Genomic DNA, 20,206 nt, shown 5'->3' on the forward strand with positions numbered 1-20,206 from the left:
AAGCATCTCACAGATTGGGTGGCACCATCTGAAAGAGTAGAGGAACAGGCCATCGTTTGGCTTGCTCTAGGGTTCAGACATTACCTGTTTCTTCACATGCAGGCAATTTGCAAGTGCCACACTTTTGCCCCTTTTTTCATATTTCACCTCTGCTTTGATTGCAGGTGACACCTAAAATTAGGTAGTAATTCAGACAGCAAGAGTGATTTTACTGTAAGATGGGAAAATAGCTATACTTGCAAGTGTGTTTCTGCTCTGTTGAAATATATCTGTTTCTATTCGTGTAAGACAGAAAGTCTCCCTCTTGTGGCAAAATAGAAGTAGTAAAACAGAGAAAGAATTTTAATGATGGCACCTGTTACGATGGCCTTCATTGGATTGTATCCTGCCTACATTCATTAGTGAAAGACAAGAGGTATCACAGAAACAGAATACAGTCTGGTTTATTTAAAGGTCATGTATAGCAGAATATGATACTTAGAGGAACTTCAGAATCTAGAGCAAGCCTTTGTTAAATCCATTTGTAACTTTAGGAACACAAGTTTAAATTTTACTGGTTGTATATTTGCATTACAATGTAAGATTCAGTGGGGAAATTCATTTCATTGTAGCCCATTAGAAGCCTAGGTTGCGTTCTTGATGTAACTCAAAGAATTCTGTCTTTTTTTTAGCCTACATATCTGAAGTTCAGGAAAATTCATTGTTCAATGAGGATTTGTGGTAGCTGGGGTTTTTATCACTGATGAGGTGCTAGAGAGAATGGATAAAAATTTTCTAGGTAAAATGGCTTCAATGCAGGCTGATCTTTAAAAATGACAGCCACCTTGACTTCTCCTTTGCAAACAAATTTTTTACTTAGAGATTGTTGCCTTCTCTCAAATGTGTGTGTGTGTGTGTAAAAAGAGAAGTCATTTATTTTACATAAGAAAAGCAGTTCTCTGATTTGAGAAAAGTTTATGGGCTGAAGGCAACAGCTTGCATCCTGAGGTTATTAAGACATCTTATAACTTTTTTATAATAGAACTGTCACATTTATGTCCCCTATATCTGTTGGTCCTCTCTGTTGGTATATGTAAAAATACAGTTTTACTGTAAAAATGACATTTTAACATGTAAATCACTTCATGTACATAGGTATTTATAATAATGTGGAACTTCATTTTTTGAAGCAATTTGTCATAAATCTAATTGAAGTTTGTACTGTTTTTTCTCTTTAAGCCTTGTGAGCAGGGGCGTCAGCTGAAGAGAATTCACTGGGTTGCCAACATTGGCACAGCTCTTAAGTTTCTAGAAGGAAGACGGGTAGGTTTGGTAGGACTTAGTCCTGTTTTTTCCCTATTTTTCCTTATTTTTTTTCTTTCTTTCCTTAAATGTATGATTTGTATCCCCCTAGTTGTTCTTATTCTCCAAAATTGGAGCTATGTATACAATCTTCAATTTCTATAGAGTTCCTAAAAGCTGCTGTAAAGTAAAAAATGTCAAGAGCCCACACTAATGTGTAGCAATGCATAGGGTAAAGCTTTTTTTTTTATTAGAATCACCTTGGATCATCTCCTTCCTATTTTTTTAATGTGCTCTTCAGTTCCTCATGTTCCCTACTTTCCTGTTGCTGTTCTCAGCAAAGAACAAAGATACTCAGTTCAGTGGAGGCATTCATTTATAATTAAAAGAATAGATTTATGGATTTCACTAGGATGTACAAGCAAAACTCTACTCTCTGAAAGTACAGACATGAAAATTTAAAACAGTGTGACCCCTTATTAGCTTGGCAGGTCTTCAGACTAATGCCTGGATTGATTCTGGTAAAGTCAGTGCTGTGGACATTTTAGAAATGAAACAAAATATTTTATAAATTTAACAAAGGCAGAAAACTTAAAAGCTCAATGGGATCTAGATATGAATATCAAATAAAAGCAGTCTACTTCTACCTTTTTTTCCTCAATTTTCTCTTTATATTGTAATGACTTGTATTTGTTTTATTAATTAGATTACAAATATTTTTTCTTCTAATTTCTCTGTTTTTGTTCAATTGTTCTCTGTGCAGATGTAACACTTGATGAATTTTATGTCTCCACAGTGCTGTACACCAGGAGTTGTTTTGACATTCTTTCCCTCTCTGTAACCCTATGGCATCTTGACCTAATTATATTTTTCTTGCATGGGAAACAATCCTAGCAGACGGCTGTAGAAAGAAATCTATAAGAGAACTTTTTTTAATAAAAAATGCATAACCAAAGCAGAGACAAGTATATTCCCAAAACAAGATTCAGCTTTAGCTCATGATTTCAATAATTTCAATAATTTATGTAGTATAGTTTGTTAAAATGCAAACCTTATCGTATGCAGCCTGAGATTGGAGGCTTAGATACAAAGAGGGCTGCTTTCTGGTGAGTCCTATATAACCTAAGACAAGGCTGAGGTGAAGAGTAAAAAATCCTGCTGCTTGCCTGGTCTACATGTCACAGTGTAGTGGAGGACCTGAACTTTGAATAATCCAGCTTAGATCCCAGGAATTATATAGCAGTGCACCCAGTTAACTGTCCTTGCTGAGGATCAAGATAGATCACCAGAAATGGAGTACCATGGTTTTGCTTGCGCTATCTGAGTATTTTTGTGTTGACTTTTCTTAGTTATTTTTGTATGTACAGTGTATCAACATGCCAGGTTTTCTTCTGGAGGAAGTTGGAAATACACAGTGTGTTAGGTAGACTGGTGTGCATTAGCAGGTGGTTGAATCCAGCCTGAAGGCTGTGTCTATCCAGTCTGTCACCCTCTCCCTCTAGAGGAGGTGGAGATGCTGTTCAGACAACAAATGCCTCTTCAGAAGTTGCGTGTAGGCCCTGGTCTACCTAAAGGTGAACGAAGGGAAATGAGGGGTTGTATGCGGCATTGTGGAGTACTGAAAGGGTCTCTTTCTTCCTTGGGCTCTCCTATAAGTAAAGTTTATAACACGTTTAATCAATTTCCTATTTTTACTGTCGAAACACTGCAAAATGCAGCTGGCAGTTAACAGACGCCATCATGGACTAAAGTGTTTTTTTGTGGCTCTGAAGAGTTTATTTTGTAGTTTTAAATCCATTTTAATGGAATATAGGACAAAAGTAAGCTATAACTAGACTACGTAGGCTATGCTTCTGTGAACAGTAGCCTAATCAGAAGCTTTAGCTGAGTCCCTGTAGATCTTTTGATCTATAATACATATGAGAGGAGCCTTGCTTTATAGAAAGTTGAAGTTGGTCCAGCTGAGAGAATGAGACTCATGGTATATTTTTCTTTAGGTAGGTAATAGAAATTTTCGTTATAGATTGGTAAGGAAGCAAGTAACGTCAGTTTTCCCAGAATTTTGTGGGATCTTTTGGTGGAGAAGGTTGGAAATAAAACCTGTAGGGATTTCTCCTCGGCTTCTTCCCAAGCAGCCTGTGGCATTTTAGTTCTGAAAAGAGCTTTACAATCCTGAACAACAATTTTTTGTTTGCTCTTGACGTTATCTAGTGGGTTTCCCGCTGCTGATTCAGAGAACTGCAGTCTTTCCTCTGTTTTGGGGAGACAAATGAGGTCATCTAAAGTAATTCTCCTGCTCTTCTTTTAACTATTCTCCAAGGTTTTTCCATAACCTTTGTCCATGTACAAGCTTGCAGTGCATGAACACTTTAGCAGCCCTTCATATTTATATCATGATTGATGGCAGACTCTTAGTTTTGCTAAAGAAATAAGTATTAACATATATGCTAATTTTGTAATACTACCTGTTGTATTCCATTTCCTTGAGCATTATCTACCTGTTAATTTTCTTATTATATACTCTTTATCCCATCCTTTACTGCCTTTTATCATATGAGCGTATTTTAGGGTGATACTTTATTCAGACTATAGATTAGCATTTGGGAGTTAAGAGTCATGGAATCTTTTCCCACTTCTGTTGAAAAACTGCATGTGACCTTGGACAACTGATTTTTTTTTCCAACTCTTCTTTTATATTAAAAGAACTGTAGTAAGGTTTGTCTTGCAAGGGAGCCTTAATCAATGGTGGTAATATACTTTACAGTCAAAGGCTCTCTACTGGAGAATTCTTTTCTCCCTTGTCTTTCTTTTATGCTTTCTCCCTCCCTTTTCTTTTTCTTGTTTATTTTTAAACTCACTTTTCTCTTTCCATGTGAGATCTATTATAACTATAGCAAGAAATCCCTGTGTCACTTAAAATCTGTTACATCGTATTTAATTTGCTTTCCTTATTAATTTTCTTGTAATATGTACCAAAAATTTATTTTCTTTGCATTATAAAATTAAATTAGTGCATTTAGCTGATAATTACTCAGTTAAATCTTATTTTTTTATCATGTTTTTCACTTTTCTTTTCATGCTAGTCCATATACAGAGGATCTCCGGTTTGTACAATGATTCTATGTAATTTTTATTGTTCTTTATACAGAATCACAGAATGTTAGGGATTGGAAGGGACCTCAAAAGATCATCTAGTCCAATCCCCCTGCCGGAGCAGGAACACCTAGATGAGGTTGCACAGGAAGGCGTCCAGGCGGGTTTTGAATGTCTCCAGAGAAGGAGACTCCACAACCTCTCTGGGCAGCCTGTTCCAGTGCTCTGTTACCCTCACTGAGAAGAATTTTCTTCTCAAATTTAAGTGGAACCTCCTGTGTTCCAGCTTGTGCCCATTACCCCTTGTCCTATCATTGTTTGTCACCAAGAAGAGCCTGGCTCCATCCTCGTGACACTCACCCTTTAAATATTTATAAACATGAATGAGGTCTCCCCTCAGTCTCCTCTTCTGCAAACTAAAGAGACCCAGCTCCCTCAGCCGCTCCTCATAAGGGAGATGCTCCACTCCCTTGATCATCTTTGTAGCCCTACGCTGGACTCTCTCCAGCAGTTCCCTGTCCTAAACTTGAATCCTATACTTGAATTAAAATATTTTTATACAAATTATAGCATGCAATGGTCTTAAAAAATCTTTCATTACCAATAGCTGTACTTGTCTAAAAAGTAAAATTACACAATTCAGTTATTTTTAATTAAGAAGCTTGTTATTTGATTGCAAGAATGCATTAAAAATATAAAACCTATTTGAAATGCATTTCATAATTGTTATCATTCCTTGTACGTGGTAATAACACATGCTTTCTTTTCCATATAGATTAAACTTGTCAACATAAACTCAACTGATATTGCTGATGGTAGACCTTCTATCGTGCTTGGCTTGGTGTGGACCATAATTTTATATTTTCAGGTACTATGTTTTTTATACTTCAGTGTAGCTTGCTCAAATAATGATTCAGATCATCATTTCATATGAACCAGTGTAGTTCCAGTCTTTCACTATAGCTGCGTCACTTTATAATTAGCCGAGGATCTGATCCTGAATAAAGCAACAGTTGACAGTAAGGGTGCTTCACACTGAGTAAAATTAGATACTTGTCTTTGGCATAGATTAGTCTGGGCCTAGAATGGAATTTCTTCATCACTGGAGCATATTCTTCCACATTCTCTCAAGAATACAACATGGCAACAAAAAAAAAAATAGAATTGTGGATTCTTGGTACAAGTACCTTTAGCAGCCTCAGTGTTGATTGTGCTGCATGTCTTAATTCCAGTGCATTTGATGTCAGATAGTCATTATTTTCAAACAATGCATGTAGACATGCTGATTTCATTGGGAGATACAAATATTTGCAAGGACAAAATTTAGCTGTGAATTCTGTAGATGGAGAGGGGGTTGAATTTGTAGAGAAAAAATCATTTGCCTTCTGCTGAAGTTAGGTGGGAGCGAAAAATGGCTTTCTAAATTCTGTCCATATGAGTTAACAAAATGAGTCACTGCTCAACAATTAAAAAACAACTGATTTTTTAACTCTTCTTCATGAGCTCTTTGGCTTTGGTTCTCTTGTGACTTAGATTTCATGTCTCAAGGTTGCTGATCCTAAGCACCAACCAGTGTGATGCCTCAATAGTTCAGATCTCCTTTTCAGAAAAGTTAGACAGAATGATACTAACATTGTTATTTTAATATATAGCTCATTGAATGAATGGGGAAAATAATGCTTCTCAGAGTCACTGAAACTCTAGTCCTCTGCATTAGTTTTACTTGTGTGATTTTTTTTTTTTAGCTTTTCTGTAGTTGTCACAGGCAGATACATCATTTTAACCTGAATGAAAGCAGAAATCCATGCTAACTGTGGTTCTCATTGTGGCAGACTCATTCTGTGATGTGACAAACCTTTTTTAAGTAGACAGCATAGACAGAGAGTCTTGCAGCGTCTTCTGAGAACCACATTGTTAGTCAACTTAATGTTCTTAAAGAAGTCAAGTTAATGATTTTCATTTTATAAAAGGCATGATGCGAATAACTGTCATACGCCCTTGGCAAGCACTGCCAATGCACTTTGCCTGCAGTATGTTCAGTATTCCTTCACAAGGTACCTCTGAGCAAAGCTGCAATTGAATTAGTGCCAAAACAGTAGAATGGTAAATAAAGAACTTCACAGATGAGATCATCGTGGTCACTTCTATTCTTTAGAATGAATGAAGCTCCTCTGAAATTAGTGGATTGTTTTATAATTTGAACTCAAGATAAGTGTGAGCCATTGTGTCCTATTTAAATTATAATTTTTCATACTAGGTAACATGACACACTTGCATGTTGTTCTAGCTGTAGGGTGTCAAAAAAGTCAGTGATTACTAGATGTCCTGTATTTCTGAAATTAAGACCATCTTCTGGGCACATACATTAACATTTTTGAAGCTACTTTAGTGTACAGTTAAATAAAACGCAGCACATTAATCATAGCTTTTGCCCAACTTTAATTTGTTAATGGTATTAGGAAATTATTTAAGAAACTGGCGAGAATGAAGAAGATTATCTACCAACAGTACATTAAAAGTTTTCTTCCCCACAGATTGAAGAGCTTACCAGCAACCTCCCACAGCTGCAGTCGTTGTCAAGCAGCGCTTCTTCTGTGGAGAGTGTTGTCAGTTCAGAAACTGCGAGTCCCCCAAGCAAACGGAAGGTGGTAACCAAGATCCAAGGAAGTGCCAAGAAGGCTTTGTTAAAATGGATACAGTACACAGCAGCCAAGTAAGTAACCTACAAATTAACTGAATTTGTATCTTAAGGGTAAAATTTACTTCAGATTCTAAAATCTCTTGGTCAGGGATTGTCCTTTTGCTGTGTATTTATATAGCACCTCCCTGTGATCATGTTCTTTTTGTGAACCAAGGCTGCTAAATGTTACCACCATATAAGAAGCAAGTAATAAATAAGAGCTTGCATTAATTTTGCAAGCAATCACATTTTATAGTCTCTGAATAATGAAAGGAATTATCTTTGACAGAATGGGGAACTGGAAGGGGAATTAGATGTCTGAATGACAATGTACGAGTCCTGCTGCCAAAACACTAGATGTGACAATGCAAGTCCCACACTGACTTAGCATTCCTCAGTGACAGAGCTTGTGTGAGCACTAAATTTTGGCACTTGCTGTTGAAAGGCATGTGATGAAAAATTGTGAGTATCCTTCTGCAGTTCTGTGATACAAAAGACATATTACTACAAAATTTGCCCTGAATTTTAATTCTTTTTAATCTCAGTTTTTTTGGAGCTATTTCTTGCTGTCTCTTGTTAAAGAATCTTCTCCTTTATTTGGTGTAATTATCCCACATTTACTCTGCTTCCAAAAAGACATGAAAAAAGCAGAAATTAGATCAAAGGTATGATAGTAGTCCGATGGTTTCCACAATAAGAAAACAAAAATCAAAGATGTAGAAGAATAAAGTTTATTTATTTGTTCAAATTAAGGAATCTCTGTTATTTGAAGAGATCAATCATGTGCAGAATGTGGAGGTGAAATGGTTACTTATGGAATGGTGCCTCAGAGAAAAGAAATATAATTGTAAAGATACAGAGTTTTTCCAATTCTCCCATAAAAAAGTAGAATACAGTAGTTTATAGTACAGTTTATAGTGCAGTACAGTCTAATTTGGCACTCTCTCTATTACACTGTTTGTCAGTAAGAGACAGGCGATTGAAAGTGGTCAGCTGCAATTTCCAGACAGGTAAACAAAGAAAATACAAACACGGAGGTTCATAAATGAAACTCAACATTATGGGGAAGAGTAGGAGAAATGTGTTGAAAGAAGCTGAGAGGAAGGACGGCACACATTGCCTAGCCCCTGGTTCGCATTATAATTTGGAAGAGCTGGCTCATTAGAGTCAGTGAAAGTGCTCTTTCACTGCTCACTGTGAGCTTTGAATGAAGTCTTCATTCAGAGTTACTATTGCTCTGAACCTCCTAATGGCAAGACGATCTTAGTGTCTGTGTCCTTAAAGAAAGGTTGCATACCCAAAGTAAAAAGCAGTCTTGTAGGCTGTGCACCACCATACCATTCAGAATGATTTTTAAAATAAGCAGTCAGAAGTGTGATTCAGTTCTAATTACTTTCTCATTGTATACTGCTGTTTCTTGAACATTTGTTTTTATTTTTTAGTGAACATGTAAGTGTTCTAGGTGTATGAAATTATAGTATCTCTCATGCTTTTGATAAGAATATAAAGAAATCTGTGTATTACATTTTCACATGAATAGCAGTGATTTTGCAGTTTGTGTTTTCATTTTAAAAGATAATAGATTAATGCAGGCTACTTTCGTTTTTGTTATGATACTGATGTACCTAACTGAACTGCAGTAGTTATAATAGAGAGAGATATGTAGTGCTTTATATTTAGGGAGAAAATAGTGAATGTAGCTGCATACATCCACCATCTGTGTGTGTCATACGAGAACCATAAGAACTTTAGCACGTGTCATTTGTTCGAAATACCATTTGCTAATTGCCATTAGAAAGCCCACTGGAGACAAATATAGTATGCATATGAGAAAAGCCTCTTGGATATTCATAGGCGGAAATAAATTTATGCAGTGGATGGATGGAGCTGTAGTTGACCTGATTAGCACTGCAGGAACCAAGAGGTGGTTTTGATTTAATGATGTGTAGCCTCCGAGTGAAACATCCTATCTCCTCCCCAGTTTCATCTAGTCTTGATATTGTTACAAATCACTTTTTTTTTCTTTCATATTCTCTAGGCAAGTTGGAATCGAAATCAAAGATTTTGGACAAAGTTGGAGGAGTGGTGTTGCGTTTCATTCTGTTATTCACGCCATCCGCCCAGATTTAGTGGACATGGAGAAAGTGAGGGAAAGATCAAATAAAGAAAACCTGGAAGAAGCCTTCACACTCGCAGAAGCAGAACTAGGAATTCCAAGGCTACTTGATCCAGAAGGTACCTCATGCATTGTTGAAAAAAGTTTGAACTACTCACATGGGTTAAATCAGATGTGCTAATTCATAATGTTTAGACATTTAAGCAGCATTTTTTGCCATGCAGCTAAAAATTAATTTACTCTGTTCTATACTTGTCTAGATGTGGATGTTGACAAGCCAGATGAAAAGTCTGTCATGACCTATGTAGCCCAGTTTTTGAAGTACTATCCTGATCCTCATCATACAGTGACTGATGTGCAGGAGAATGATGTAAGTTTCTCTTGCATAATATATCCATTTATCATGTGGGGGATTTTATTAATACATTTTATAGCTCTGTTATAGTTCATTATGTTTCCTTTTGATGTGCAGTTCAAGTGAAAAGCAAGCAAAATAAGAAAACTGGGAAAGATTAACTGAGAATAAAGGAATCACTGTTGCAGACTTTTGCTAGTAGGTGGAGAATATAGAATGGTGATCCTGCAGAGGTTTTCCTGTTTTCAGCAGTAGCAGCCAAAAAGAACACAAACAGTTATTGTAGATAGTAGCAAACCAATGGATCCTAAAAGTTCCCTGATAGGTTTCCAAGCATAACACCAATGAGATTGCAATAATTTGTTACTTGAAGCTCTCACTTCTGTTTCTGTCGCACTTGATTTCTGGATAAGAACAAGAACAGTCCCAAGAGGTTGCTTAGGTACATACAGTCTTTAGGCTTTTAGGTGTGGGAGGCAGTTGCAACGTTGACACAGGTTTCTTTCTATTACATAATGATGTTGGACTGTTTGCTCTAAGGAATTGTTTTCAGTCATGGTGTTTTCTTTGTTGTTTTGTGTATGCTGTAGTGCACTGCATTGCACTAGAATGGCTATACTCAGTGATGCCAGGTGATCATGACTCACTTCCTAATCCTGATAATTTTCTTTCTTCATGGCAAACGTAGGAAACACTGCTGAGACAATCTGCTCAGCCCCAGCAAGAGAGAAAGAGGAAGCACATTTTATCTGTGTTTCTTTGTATTCCCTATAGGGCTGTAGAAGAGCTTTGAAATGAGTGAATCTTCTTCTTTATGGCTGTGCATGGCTAGGGGCAGCTGCAGCTTTGCTGTATGATTCCAGTGCCAGAGCACTGAAATTTTTCATTTCCCTTGCTGCAACATTGGTCTGAGGATATACGTGTGCCAATGCCACAGCATCCCACTGAGCAATGGAGCCGCTGAAGTAGAGGGAGTGAGCACTGATGCCTCATGCCGTGGCCTGTGGCAGGCTAAGGCAGTCCTGTCATCTCCATACCATTGTACACAATGCAGTTTCTGCTGCTAACAGCCTCAGCCACGTCTGCTACCTGTGCTGGGGCTGGATTTTAAGGAACAGCCTCACCACCTTCTCCTGAGCCTTATGGAGAGGCAATGCAGGAGAATGCAGGACTCAGCCACTCCATGCTCTGCCTGTCTCTGGCTTTACCCACAGAGATGATAGCACATGAGCTGTGAAAAGGAAACTACTGAGTTGCCTCCAGAATTCCCAGTGAATTTCTAGGAAGTGAAACAACACAAATACATCGGTTTGATGTGCTTAGTTCAAGGTCATTTCCTCTTCCTAGATATCACTAAGATATTCCAGTAGCAATCAAGGTCAGTTTTGGTAGAACTGCTGGTCCCCTGCATGTCACACTTCAGGAATCAGTAAGTCCCAGACTTTAAGTAAGAGTTTGACAATGCACTAAATTTCTATTTTCAGCATTCTTCATTTCCTTGAGGAAGAACTATACTCCTTCTTACACCCCTGGTGGAGTGCCTGGCAGTTTGAGGCAAACTCCACTTCTCCAGTGGAGTCTCCAGTCAAGAGTTGCAGTGGGCCCCTCAATTTTTTCTGATACAAATTCTGCTAATCCATATCTGGAGAAATTCTTATCCCTATCAGGCATCTAAGTCCACTGCATACCTCACTCCCTAGTCCTGTCCACCATCTTCCAATTCCCTTGCCTCTGGTCATGGTACAAAATGATGGATCCAGGCCAGTAAGCAGTACACAGGAAGTTCAGGACCCCAGGTAATCACTGGCCCTGAAGCAGTGAAATACATAGAAAAACCAGCAAAATGCTTCCACCTATTTGGGACTGTGTAGATATCAGCTCTGAAATGGCTAAACATTTGGCACACTTTCATCTTTTATTACTCTAAACTTCTGTATTTCTGTCATATATCATGGAGAGAAACTTATCTTGTACTCAGCTGCTTATGACTTTTCAGGGAGAAAACAGATAATCAAATTTCTCATTTAACTTGCGTTTTAAGATATTTGATCTGTTCTCAGAAAAATCTTGATAGGTTTGGCAGACTATCATATAAAAATTGCAACAAATGTTAATACCTTAGTTGACACGATTCTGGAGGGGAGGAGGAAAGAACCCAGCTGTTAATGCAGCTGATCCTGTTGACTGCAGGATACCTGGACGAAACAAGATATCCAGATAATCGTTGGCAAAATAAGTGTCATTCATAGTACATGACACTTATGGAGAGATTCTAGTGCTGAAAATCCAACAAAGCAGTTTAAAGATACACAGATATACGTATTGCATTGCATATTTATACAGTCTATGAAGGGGAAATGGAAAAAAAATCTTAATTGAATGCTTCATAACCAAATATCTTGTAGAGGTTTTTTACCGAATGTTTTCACATCTTTTAGCCCAAATTCTTAATTGCATATGGGTTGGAGAAAATCAGGCAAAGGATCATTTAAATAACCAAGTTGAGTCAGGCTATCACACCAGCAAATCCAATTTGATGTGTTGCCAGCAGGTCAAGGGAGGTTGCCAGCTGGTGAGTACACACTTGGAGCACTGTCTGCAGCTCGGGGATCCTCAATACAGAATTCCTAGACACATTAAAGAGTGTCCAACAAGAGGCCAAGGATGGTGAAGGGACTGGAGCATCTCTTCTATGAGGAAAGCCTGGGAGAGCTGGGGTGATTTAGCCTGGAGAAGACAAGGCTCAGGAGGATCTTATCAATGTGTGTAAATACCTGATGGGAGGGTGCAATGAGGATGGAGCCGGGCTCCTCTCAGTGGTGCCCGGTAACAGCACCAGAGGCAATGGGCACAAATTGAAATCCAGGGGGTTCCCTCTGAACATTAGGAAGCACTTTTTCACTGTGAGGGTGACTGAGCACTGGGACAGGTTGGCCAGAGAGGTGTCTTCATCCTTGGAGGTATTCAAAATCCATCTGGGTATCATCCTGGGCCACTTTCTGTAGGTAGCCCTGCTTAAGCAGGGGTTTTGGAGCAAGTCACCTCCAGAGGTCCCTTTCAACCTCAACCACTTTGTGATTCTGCAATTCTGTGATAACATTTAAGACCATAGTTGATGTATTTTAAGTTTTTTAAAAATGAAAGAGCAACAGTAGAGGTCTTCTTGGAATGCAAGAGGAATCCTCTTTTCTAAATGGCATCATACAAGAATGGAGATTAAAATTCCTTTAAAAAATTAGAAAAGTGGATTCTGCTTATAAGAGCAGGAACTATTTTCATTAGTAGTTACAGAAGCATTAATTAACTTACTGCTTTGCAAATTTAATGGAGATCTTGTTTAATGGAAGTAATTTCTTGTAATCATAACATGGCAACTGACTTTCTTGACCACGCAAGCCATGTAAGTGCATTTTTAACCTCTTTTTGTAGCCATGGTTATTCTGATATCCACCTTGTTAAATTAATTAACTGGAAAAAATCTAAAGGAGAGAGAATACTTCTATTCTCAGTGCACGAGTGAATTAGATACAAGATATTTTTGTGACTATATAATCCTTTTAGATTAAAAATCGGTTTATTCTTTCTCAAGAAATGTTATCCGCAGGTTCTGCTGTAGGTATACAACCATATGCAAGTTCAGACCAAATGTGTAAGATCAGTTAATTTTAAAATAGTCCTTTTGTGTTTTGTGGAAACTGTTTAAGGGAATTGGATGCCCTTGTGATCACCATAGGTAACAGTGCAAGATAGGACAGTATCTATTGCCTCTTTCTTCCCTCTTGCTGACCTGAAGTATCCATGTCCATCATAAAGCTTTCCTTAGGAATTTTGCATTATTTGTTTAGTTATTTAGAACAGGATTTATCCATCTTTCAGAATCTAAAAGCTAGGTACTTACACTCTAGCTATAATGAATGAGAGAGACACTTTTCCAGATGGCATCTTTCTTAAGATGCTGTCCTAAATAAACTTGTCTTCTGGAAGTTAGTGTTGCATAGCATTTCAACAGAGTTAATACTGCCTCTGATGACTCCTTCCCTTAGGTAATGATAGGTGAAGTGTTGGCAATTGATTAAAAAGAAATCCAGAAATGCTTTATATTTTTGTGACCAGTATAATCCCCCTATTCTTAGCTTTTCTCTCTTCCCTCTGAAGTCTAGTGCAAGGAAACATGTATTACAGAATGGTAGAATCCAGGTACTTGGAGACATAACCTTGCAAAACTCTTATCCTTTAAATGCCTGGGGTGCTCTTAATTTTTTGTTTTCTAAAACTAAGCACTTTTAAGGTGTGTTACATCTGACCTGTGTTAAGCACCTACTGTAGAATGAGATGAGTTGGGTGGTAGCTGCTAGATGCAACTGTTTATTTCTATCTGTCAAGAAGAACTGGAAGAGTGACTGTCTCAATTGCAGATGCCTACATTTAGTTAGAAGAATCCTACTTTTGAGTGGAGTGTGTCTGGGTGGTTTTTGATGGGGAGGGTGCGTATTTCTAACATCCCCTGCACTCCAGCCAAATCAGCTACCACTGTGTTTCCTCAAGATGTATTGTCCACACAAATTCCTATTCATCTTAACTCCTGCTTCAATGCTCAGTTTATAAAGAACTTGCACTGGAAGAAGTGGAATAAAGATCCCTTATTTGTAGTCAGAGGGACAACTATTTGCATGTCCATTTCTAGAATTAAAAGGGATCTAATATTTCATGCATGGATTGGGTATGCACATAGGTGAACTTGTGTAGTCAACACATCTCAATCAATCACAGTTACTCTAAGGTAAGTAACTGTTTTTTCCAGATAAAATAAATCATGTAGTGACCAGTAATCCGGAAATCAGATCTTATATAAAAACTACTTCACTTGATATGATACAGACACATGAACTTGATAATATTTAAGTACATCTCGTATTCTTGCATGTGTGGCTCTTTTGTTGTTCTCTCTGGACTTTCTGCCTGCTTTGCTTTATTTTGTTTATTTTGTTTGCTTCTTTTTTTTTCCTTCTTGTTTTCCTATTTGTTTCATATTGCTAGGAACTTCAAGCAATTCCAACTTTTGTCATTTCTTTTATGAAATTTAAGGTAAGGGTAATATGCTCCAGCATAATTGCTTGAATTGGACCTCTCATGCTTGTTATCTGTTTTTATCCTGCACTTATTTGACTTTAGATTTTGGGTGTCTCTATGTACATTGGTTTGCATTGGTATATCTTTCCAAAAGAGCAAACAGATGAACATAATAAGTCTAAGTTTACCTTCTTACACAAGCTGTAATGCTTACACAAGCTTAATGCTTAATTTTGCAAATAATTTCACAAGAATATTATAGAAAAGCAAGTCAACTTTCCTATGCTTTTGGTATTCTTAAGGATAGGTGTATAGTATAGATGTTTCTACTCATCTAAACTCATTTTTGGTGGCTATTTTTGTATGTCTTTAGGTATATAGAGTAGATATTAGATTGTAAATGTGATTGTGTAAGTGTTGTGTGTAGACTGTGTATTGGAAGGAGAGAGAATTCATGTGTAATTGCATGTATTCACTGCTCCTTTTTCACGTAAATCGTGATGTTTATAAAAATATACTTTTTTAATCATCTTGGACACTTAGGTATTTATAATTTTCTAGTGTTAACAGAGAGAAGTTCAGAAATCTAACACAGAGTATTTGAAATTAACATTCAGAGGTGATACTACAGAAATGAATATATTATGAAACAAATAACAGGTGTCACTGCAGTCAGTCAATAGTGTTTATAGTTTGACCTGATGCAGTTAATTACCTTGGTTCCACACTCATTTTTGTGTGTGATTTTTGTTTGGTTTTGGTTGGTTGTGGGGTTTTTTTAAATATAAAAGCAATAGGTTATTTTCAAGTAAGTATGATCAAGAGTTCATCTTGTATTATGTATATGTAACTAGTGATATCTGTTGAAGTTTATTACTGATAGCAGGATTATTCCCATCTTCTCAATCTATTCAAGCAAATTTAGACAGCTTTACTGGGACCTTGTTGTACATTCTTAACCTTACACAGCCCCAGTGCATTGCTGCTTCAGCTAGTGAAGTTTTGAAATAGTGAAATCTTAGTCAGTTTCTTTATCTTGGTATAAATTTAACTATAGAGGAAGCACACTCATTCAAAGTATTTCTGATGTAAAGTCCTTCTTTTCATGTGCTCTGACAAGCAAGTAATTAAGAATACAATCCTGTCACTTCCAGCATTTTTATGCCAGCAGAGTTCCCCAATGTAAGAGAAATTTCATGAGCAGCAACTGCAAAAATAACTTTCTGAGCTCTTCTCGTGCTTTACTGTCTAATTTTACATTTGGACATTAATAGCTCATCCCTGGTGATGCTTGGCTCAGCATTTACCATGCATCTGTGATACTGTTGTCAGTGAACGTGTTTCAGGAACACATATACACATACACATCCAGTAACACATATATGTAAGCCAGAGTTTGCAAAAGGAAAGGCATAATTAATTGAACTCCTGTAAACACATTTTTAAAGGGACTTGATTTTCTTAGCATACAGGCAATGCAATAGTTCAACATCCCTGAAAAGCAGGTGACTTAATTTTTTTTAATGTAAAAGTTCGTATTTTAAAAGTCTGCCTGTGCCTGAGAATTTGAATGCTTCACCTGGTGTATAATGACATATTAGAGAACCCAACAAAGTACTCCTTTTCCAGTCCATAATTAAATTTCATATGAAACACAGATGCATATTTTTAGTTCTTCAAACACCGAAGTATTCTGTATTATGTTATATTAACTCTGGCATATCAGTTAATAAAATAATGTTTTGACTTTGAGTCTAGGATGAAAACTTTCTTTGTAAATTTAAATTGTACCCCCATATCATATTGAATTCACAAACACTTTTCTCTAATTACCTTCTTTGATGTTCTTTGGCAGTTGAATGCTCCAGTTCTGTTAAACTCTGCAAATCAGTGAATATTCATGGAATGGTGTCAGGATAAATTAATACTTTAAATGCTGTTTGGAAATAGCATGCAGAAAGTAAGTTGTAGTGGCTTAGATAAACTGAAATGTGATCAGAGATCAGTAATCCTCATACTGGGAAAAGCACAAATGGTTATACATAACTTTTATTTGATGGTTTATGTTCTGATCTGTATGCTACTTCAGATGTATGGGCTTTAGAAAATGGTTTACATATCTGTAAGAATATCCTTTTGATATTTTTTACGAAGTGTAAGAGCCACTAGGCACTGATGAAAGTCTTGTTTTAAGAATCGTAGCTCATTAAACCTGAGGGGTGTTGGTGACAGGTGCTTTGTCGTCTAAGGTGAATCTTTTACGTCTTACCCAAATTGAGGCTTTTGTATCAACCAAGGACCACAGGACCAAGTTTGCAGGTGATAAGTGATGCACTGAACCGGAAACCTGTGAAAATGTATGAATATATAAATAAAATGCTTATCATACCTTGTTGCACAATGTCTTTAACAGCGCTGTGTTAGGCAGTTACTGAAACATCTACCTCTTCTACAATTAAACAAAGTAAACAAAAAATTGTCTTAACTAAATAGAAAAGAAAGAATTGCAGAAGAGTCAGTGCCACCCATTAGCTTTATCTTTTCACTTTGTCAGAGAAACGGTATGTGATTTAAGAGTTGTTGGTCCTTGTGATAGTCTTTTTCAAAAAGATTTGGTCAGACCCAATTGTAGCCATTATTAAATTTTGAAGCTACGTTGACAGGAATCTTGCAAAATACCTATTTTGTTCACATTGCTGTATGAACAGTTGCAGCCACACAGATGCTCTTGTTGGAAAGACTTACCTTAAGGAGGTGCTTCTCAGCAGTAAGAACATGAACCAAAGAGGAATAAAAGCCAGTGTTTTACAAAATTGAATCTATAGTGTGAACTAAAAGTAAAATACACACCATTGTGACACATTTATTCTCTTCCTAACTTAAAGAGTGTCTTACTTACAGTTTCAGTTAGTAGGATTGTTATAAGTCTTTCAATCCATTAAGATGCATAGTTCAGTGTTGCCTTTAAGGAGCTGACAGCTAATTACTAACAGAGATCTCAACAGTATTGCTGAAGTTGTAACTTCCAAAAAAATGGAGTGCATTTAATACCCAAATTCTTTTTTTGATGGCTGAATGAGTTAAGAATTCTCTCCTCTTATATTCTTTTGCTTATAGGGCAGTAGTCCTGGCTTTGCTGTTTATCTCAAAGAATCTTGGTTTTCCATACAAACAGCCAACTATCAGGCCACAAGAGTAGAAATTTTATTCTCCTTCTCTATATTTAAATGATTTGAGAAGTTGGAAGCACTAGGAGTTTTGGCTTCTTGAGACACTATGTGCAGTCAAGGAAATCCCAGCACTATACATATTTGGAGCAGGGAAGTGTCACGTGTGGTCTTTACTGTTTCTTGGGTACCAACTTTTCAGCAAATGTCCAAAGACTGGAGCATGAACTACAGTGAATTTTATTCCAGTACATCTGCTCTAATATCTTGTTCACCTTTCTGCAGCTACCCAGCTAAGTATTTACCTAGAGAGTTAACAGATATAGAACCTGTGATGTTTGCACAATCTGTTGTGCAAATTCTGTCCAACCACTACTGCAGTTTTGAGTAGAGGATCAGTAAGAGGATTAGTAGTAATACATGAAAGAGGGGTTTCTTGCATAACTGTCCTTTCCTCAGCTGAAATGAAGCAATAGATCTGCACTTTATTAAGGGAAGTTTTGTTTTACATATTTGAGGCAGCTTTCAAGTAAATTAACCATAATTGGCTCCTTTCCCAAGTTAGGAACTTTTCTTAAAAGAAAGTATGTTGTTTCTTAAATACAGTCAGTGGTCCAGATTTATTCTCTCATGTAATGCTTGCAATTTAATCACTCATTTTGAGTGATTAACTTACATGATGTGGTGTTGCACTTGTTTGCTGTAATAGATCTGTTTCTGACAAATTTTACAGTAATACAGCTTCTTTGGTTTCAAAGAGTATCTTCTGATTAACAGCCAGCACATAGGGTTCATTGGTTGGACATCTCAGATGGACACTTGTATCCTACTTGATTAACCTGCTTACACAGTGCACAAAAAAAACTTTCTGTTGTTTGCTAATCTTCTCATGTATCATGCTCACAGACCTGAGATTTCCTGTTAGTATTTATCTATTCACTGCCTGGTCACTGAATTCTGCAGAGAACCTTTTAGCCTTGCAAAGCATCAGTACCATGACAGACTGAAGTGTTAAAGCAAAACTGTAAAACAAATACGCTGTTCTTCAAAGCCATAAAATGGCATGGAAAGAAAAGAAACTGAATACAATTGTTTTTTCTTTCTTTTCATTTCCTTGTTAAAACATTCTCTATTGAAAAATTTTGCCAACTTCTGAACTTGGAGCTTGATGTCAAGGATTTCCCTGAAGTCACTCAGAAAATAACTTTTTTTTTTCAGCAATAGTAGACTAAATAATGAAACGGTGGTAAAAGATGATAAAATCCTCTTCTGCCTCAGCTCAATTAACTTTTACTGGAAATTGACTGCAAATATGTGGAAGAATAAAATTAGCTGTTGAGGACTTTTTGTTAGTTTAACATCAGATAAGCACTGCAAGTAGTATCTCTGACACTGCAATGTCCCAAATTGTCATGACTTCACCACGGTAAGACTCAGGTCTAGATGCTGAGTTCTCTCATACTCAGAAAGCACTTTTCAGTTAGACTGTATGGAGTTAAGCAATGAGAGAATTGGGCCCAGTTGTTCCATTTGCTTTCACTACAACTAATGACCTGGACTTGCTAGAGAGATGTTAATTTCTGAACTATATCTGACACCTCTACTAATAAGCTGCAATGTTATTTTTGTGTGTGGTTGTACTAAATCATAGAAGGAAGACAGACTGGTGCTGAGAGACCTGAAAGTGTGGGCTGAACAATTAGAAAGGGACATAGCCCGAGCACAGGTTGCAGAAGCAAGCTTACAGGAGAAATACCAGGTAAGCAGTGGGGAAAATTTTGTATGATTACACAGTATTGTCATCATTATGTGTAACATATACTGCAGTATTTTATGCACTCTGTATATATGCAGGTCAATATGCTGCACTTTAAAGAAATAAGGACACAAACTGTCTTGCCTTTTATTGGTGGAGAAATTATAATGTCAGCTCCAGCTTTGCTACGTAGGACAGTGCACAGATGGTTTGCCTAACACAGAGCTTTTTCTAGCAGTGTGAAGAAGGACTGTCCTAGTTAGAAGTGAGCATGTGTTTGTACGGTCCTTCCAGATCCTGCATGTTATAGCTCAGATAGGAGGTATGAAGGCTGAATGAGGTGACAGGTGGAAAGGACATGGCTTAGAGCTTCATTTTTAACCCCTCTCTCTAAGGTTAATGTCTAAATCAGCAATATAAATTTTGGCCTAAATTTTCTCCTAAAGCTTGGCTGTTCTCTCAAAGCAGCCACTCTCTGTGTCAAGTAGCATTTAATCCATTTGCTAGTTTATCTGATCAATTATTATTTCATTTCATATAGGGTTCAGGCATCTGATAACTGAAGGGAAATACAGAAGTCCTACCTACATTTTCCTGGAGAATTCTACAGTCTATTAAAACCTTTAATAAAAGGCATTTCAGTGTAAATATACAAGTTGGCTGCTACTCCTCTTCCTTTTTGGAAGGA

General features: G+C 37.1%; 1 protein-coding gene across 1 annotated transcript in view; it reads left to right on the plus strand.

Moving 5' to 3' along the window:
• LOC104541525 (nesprin-1-like) overlaps positions 1-20,206 on the plus strand; it is a gene marked incomplete at its 3' end in the record, with an annotated part of 37,314 nt that overhangs the window by 721 nt on the left and 16,387 nt on the right. The window contains exons 2-8 of the mRNA XM_010185607.1: positions 1,219-1,302; positions 5,150-5,242; positions 6,909-7,087; positions 9,093-9,289; positions 9,431-9,540; positions 14,563-14,610; positions 19,414-19,521. Of these exons, the coding sequence (XP_010183909.1) occupies positions 1,219-1,302; positions 5,150-5,242; positions 6,909-7,087; positions 9,093-9,289; positions 9,431-9,540; positions 14,563-14,610; positions 19,414-19,521 (819 nt within the window). The remainder of the gene's footprint in view (positions 1-1,218; positions 1,303-5,149; positions 5,243-6,908; positions 7,088-9,092; positions 9,290-9,430; positions 9,541-14,562; positions 14,611-19,413; positions 19,522-20,206) is intronic.

Source organism: Mesitornis unicolor, unplaced genomic scaffold (genome assembly GCF_000695765.1).
Source record: "Mesitornis unicolor isolate BGI_N332 unplaced genomic scaffold, ASM69576v1 scaffold15650, whole genome shotgun sequence".
NCBI lineage: Eukaryota > Metazoa > Chordata > Aves > Mesitornithiformes > Mesitornithidae > Mesitornis > Mesitornis unicolor.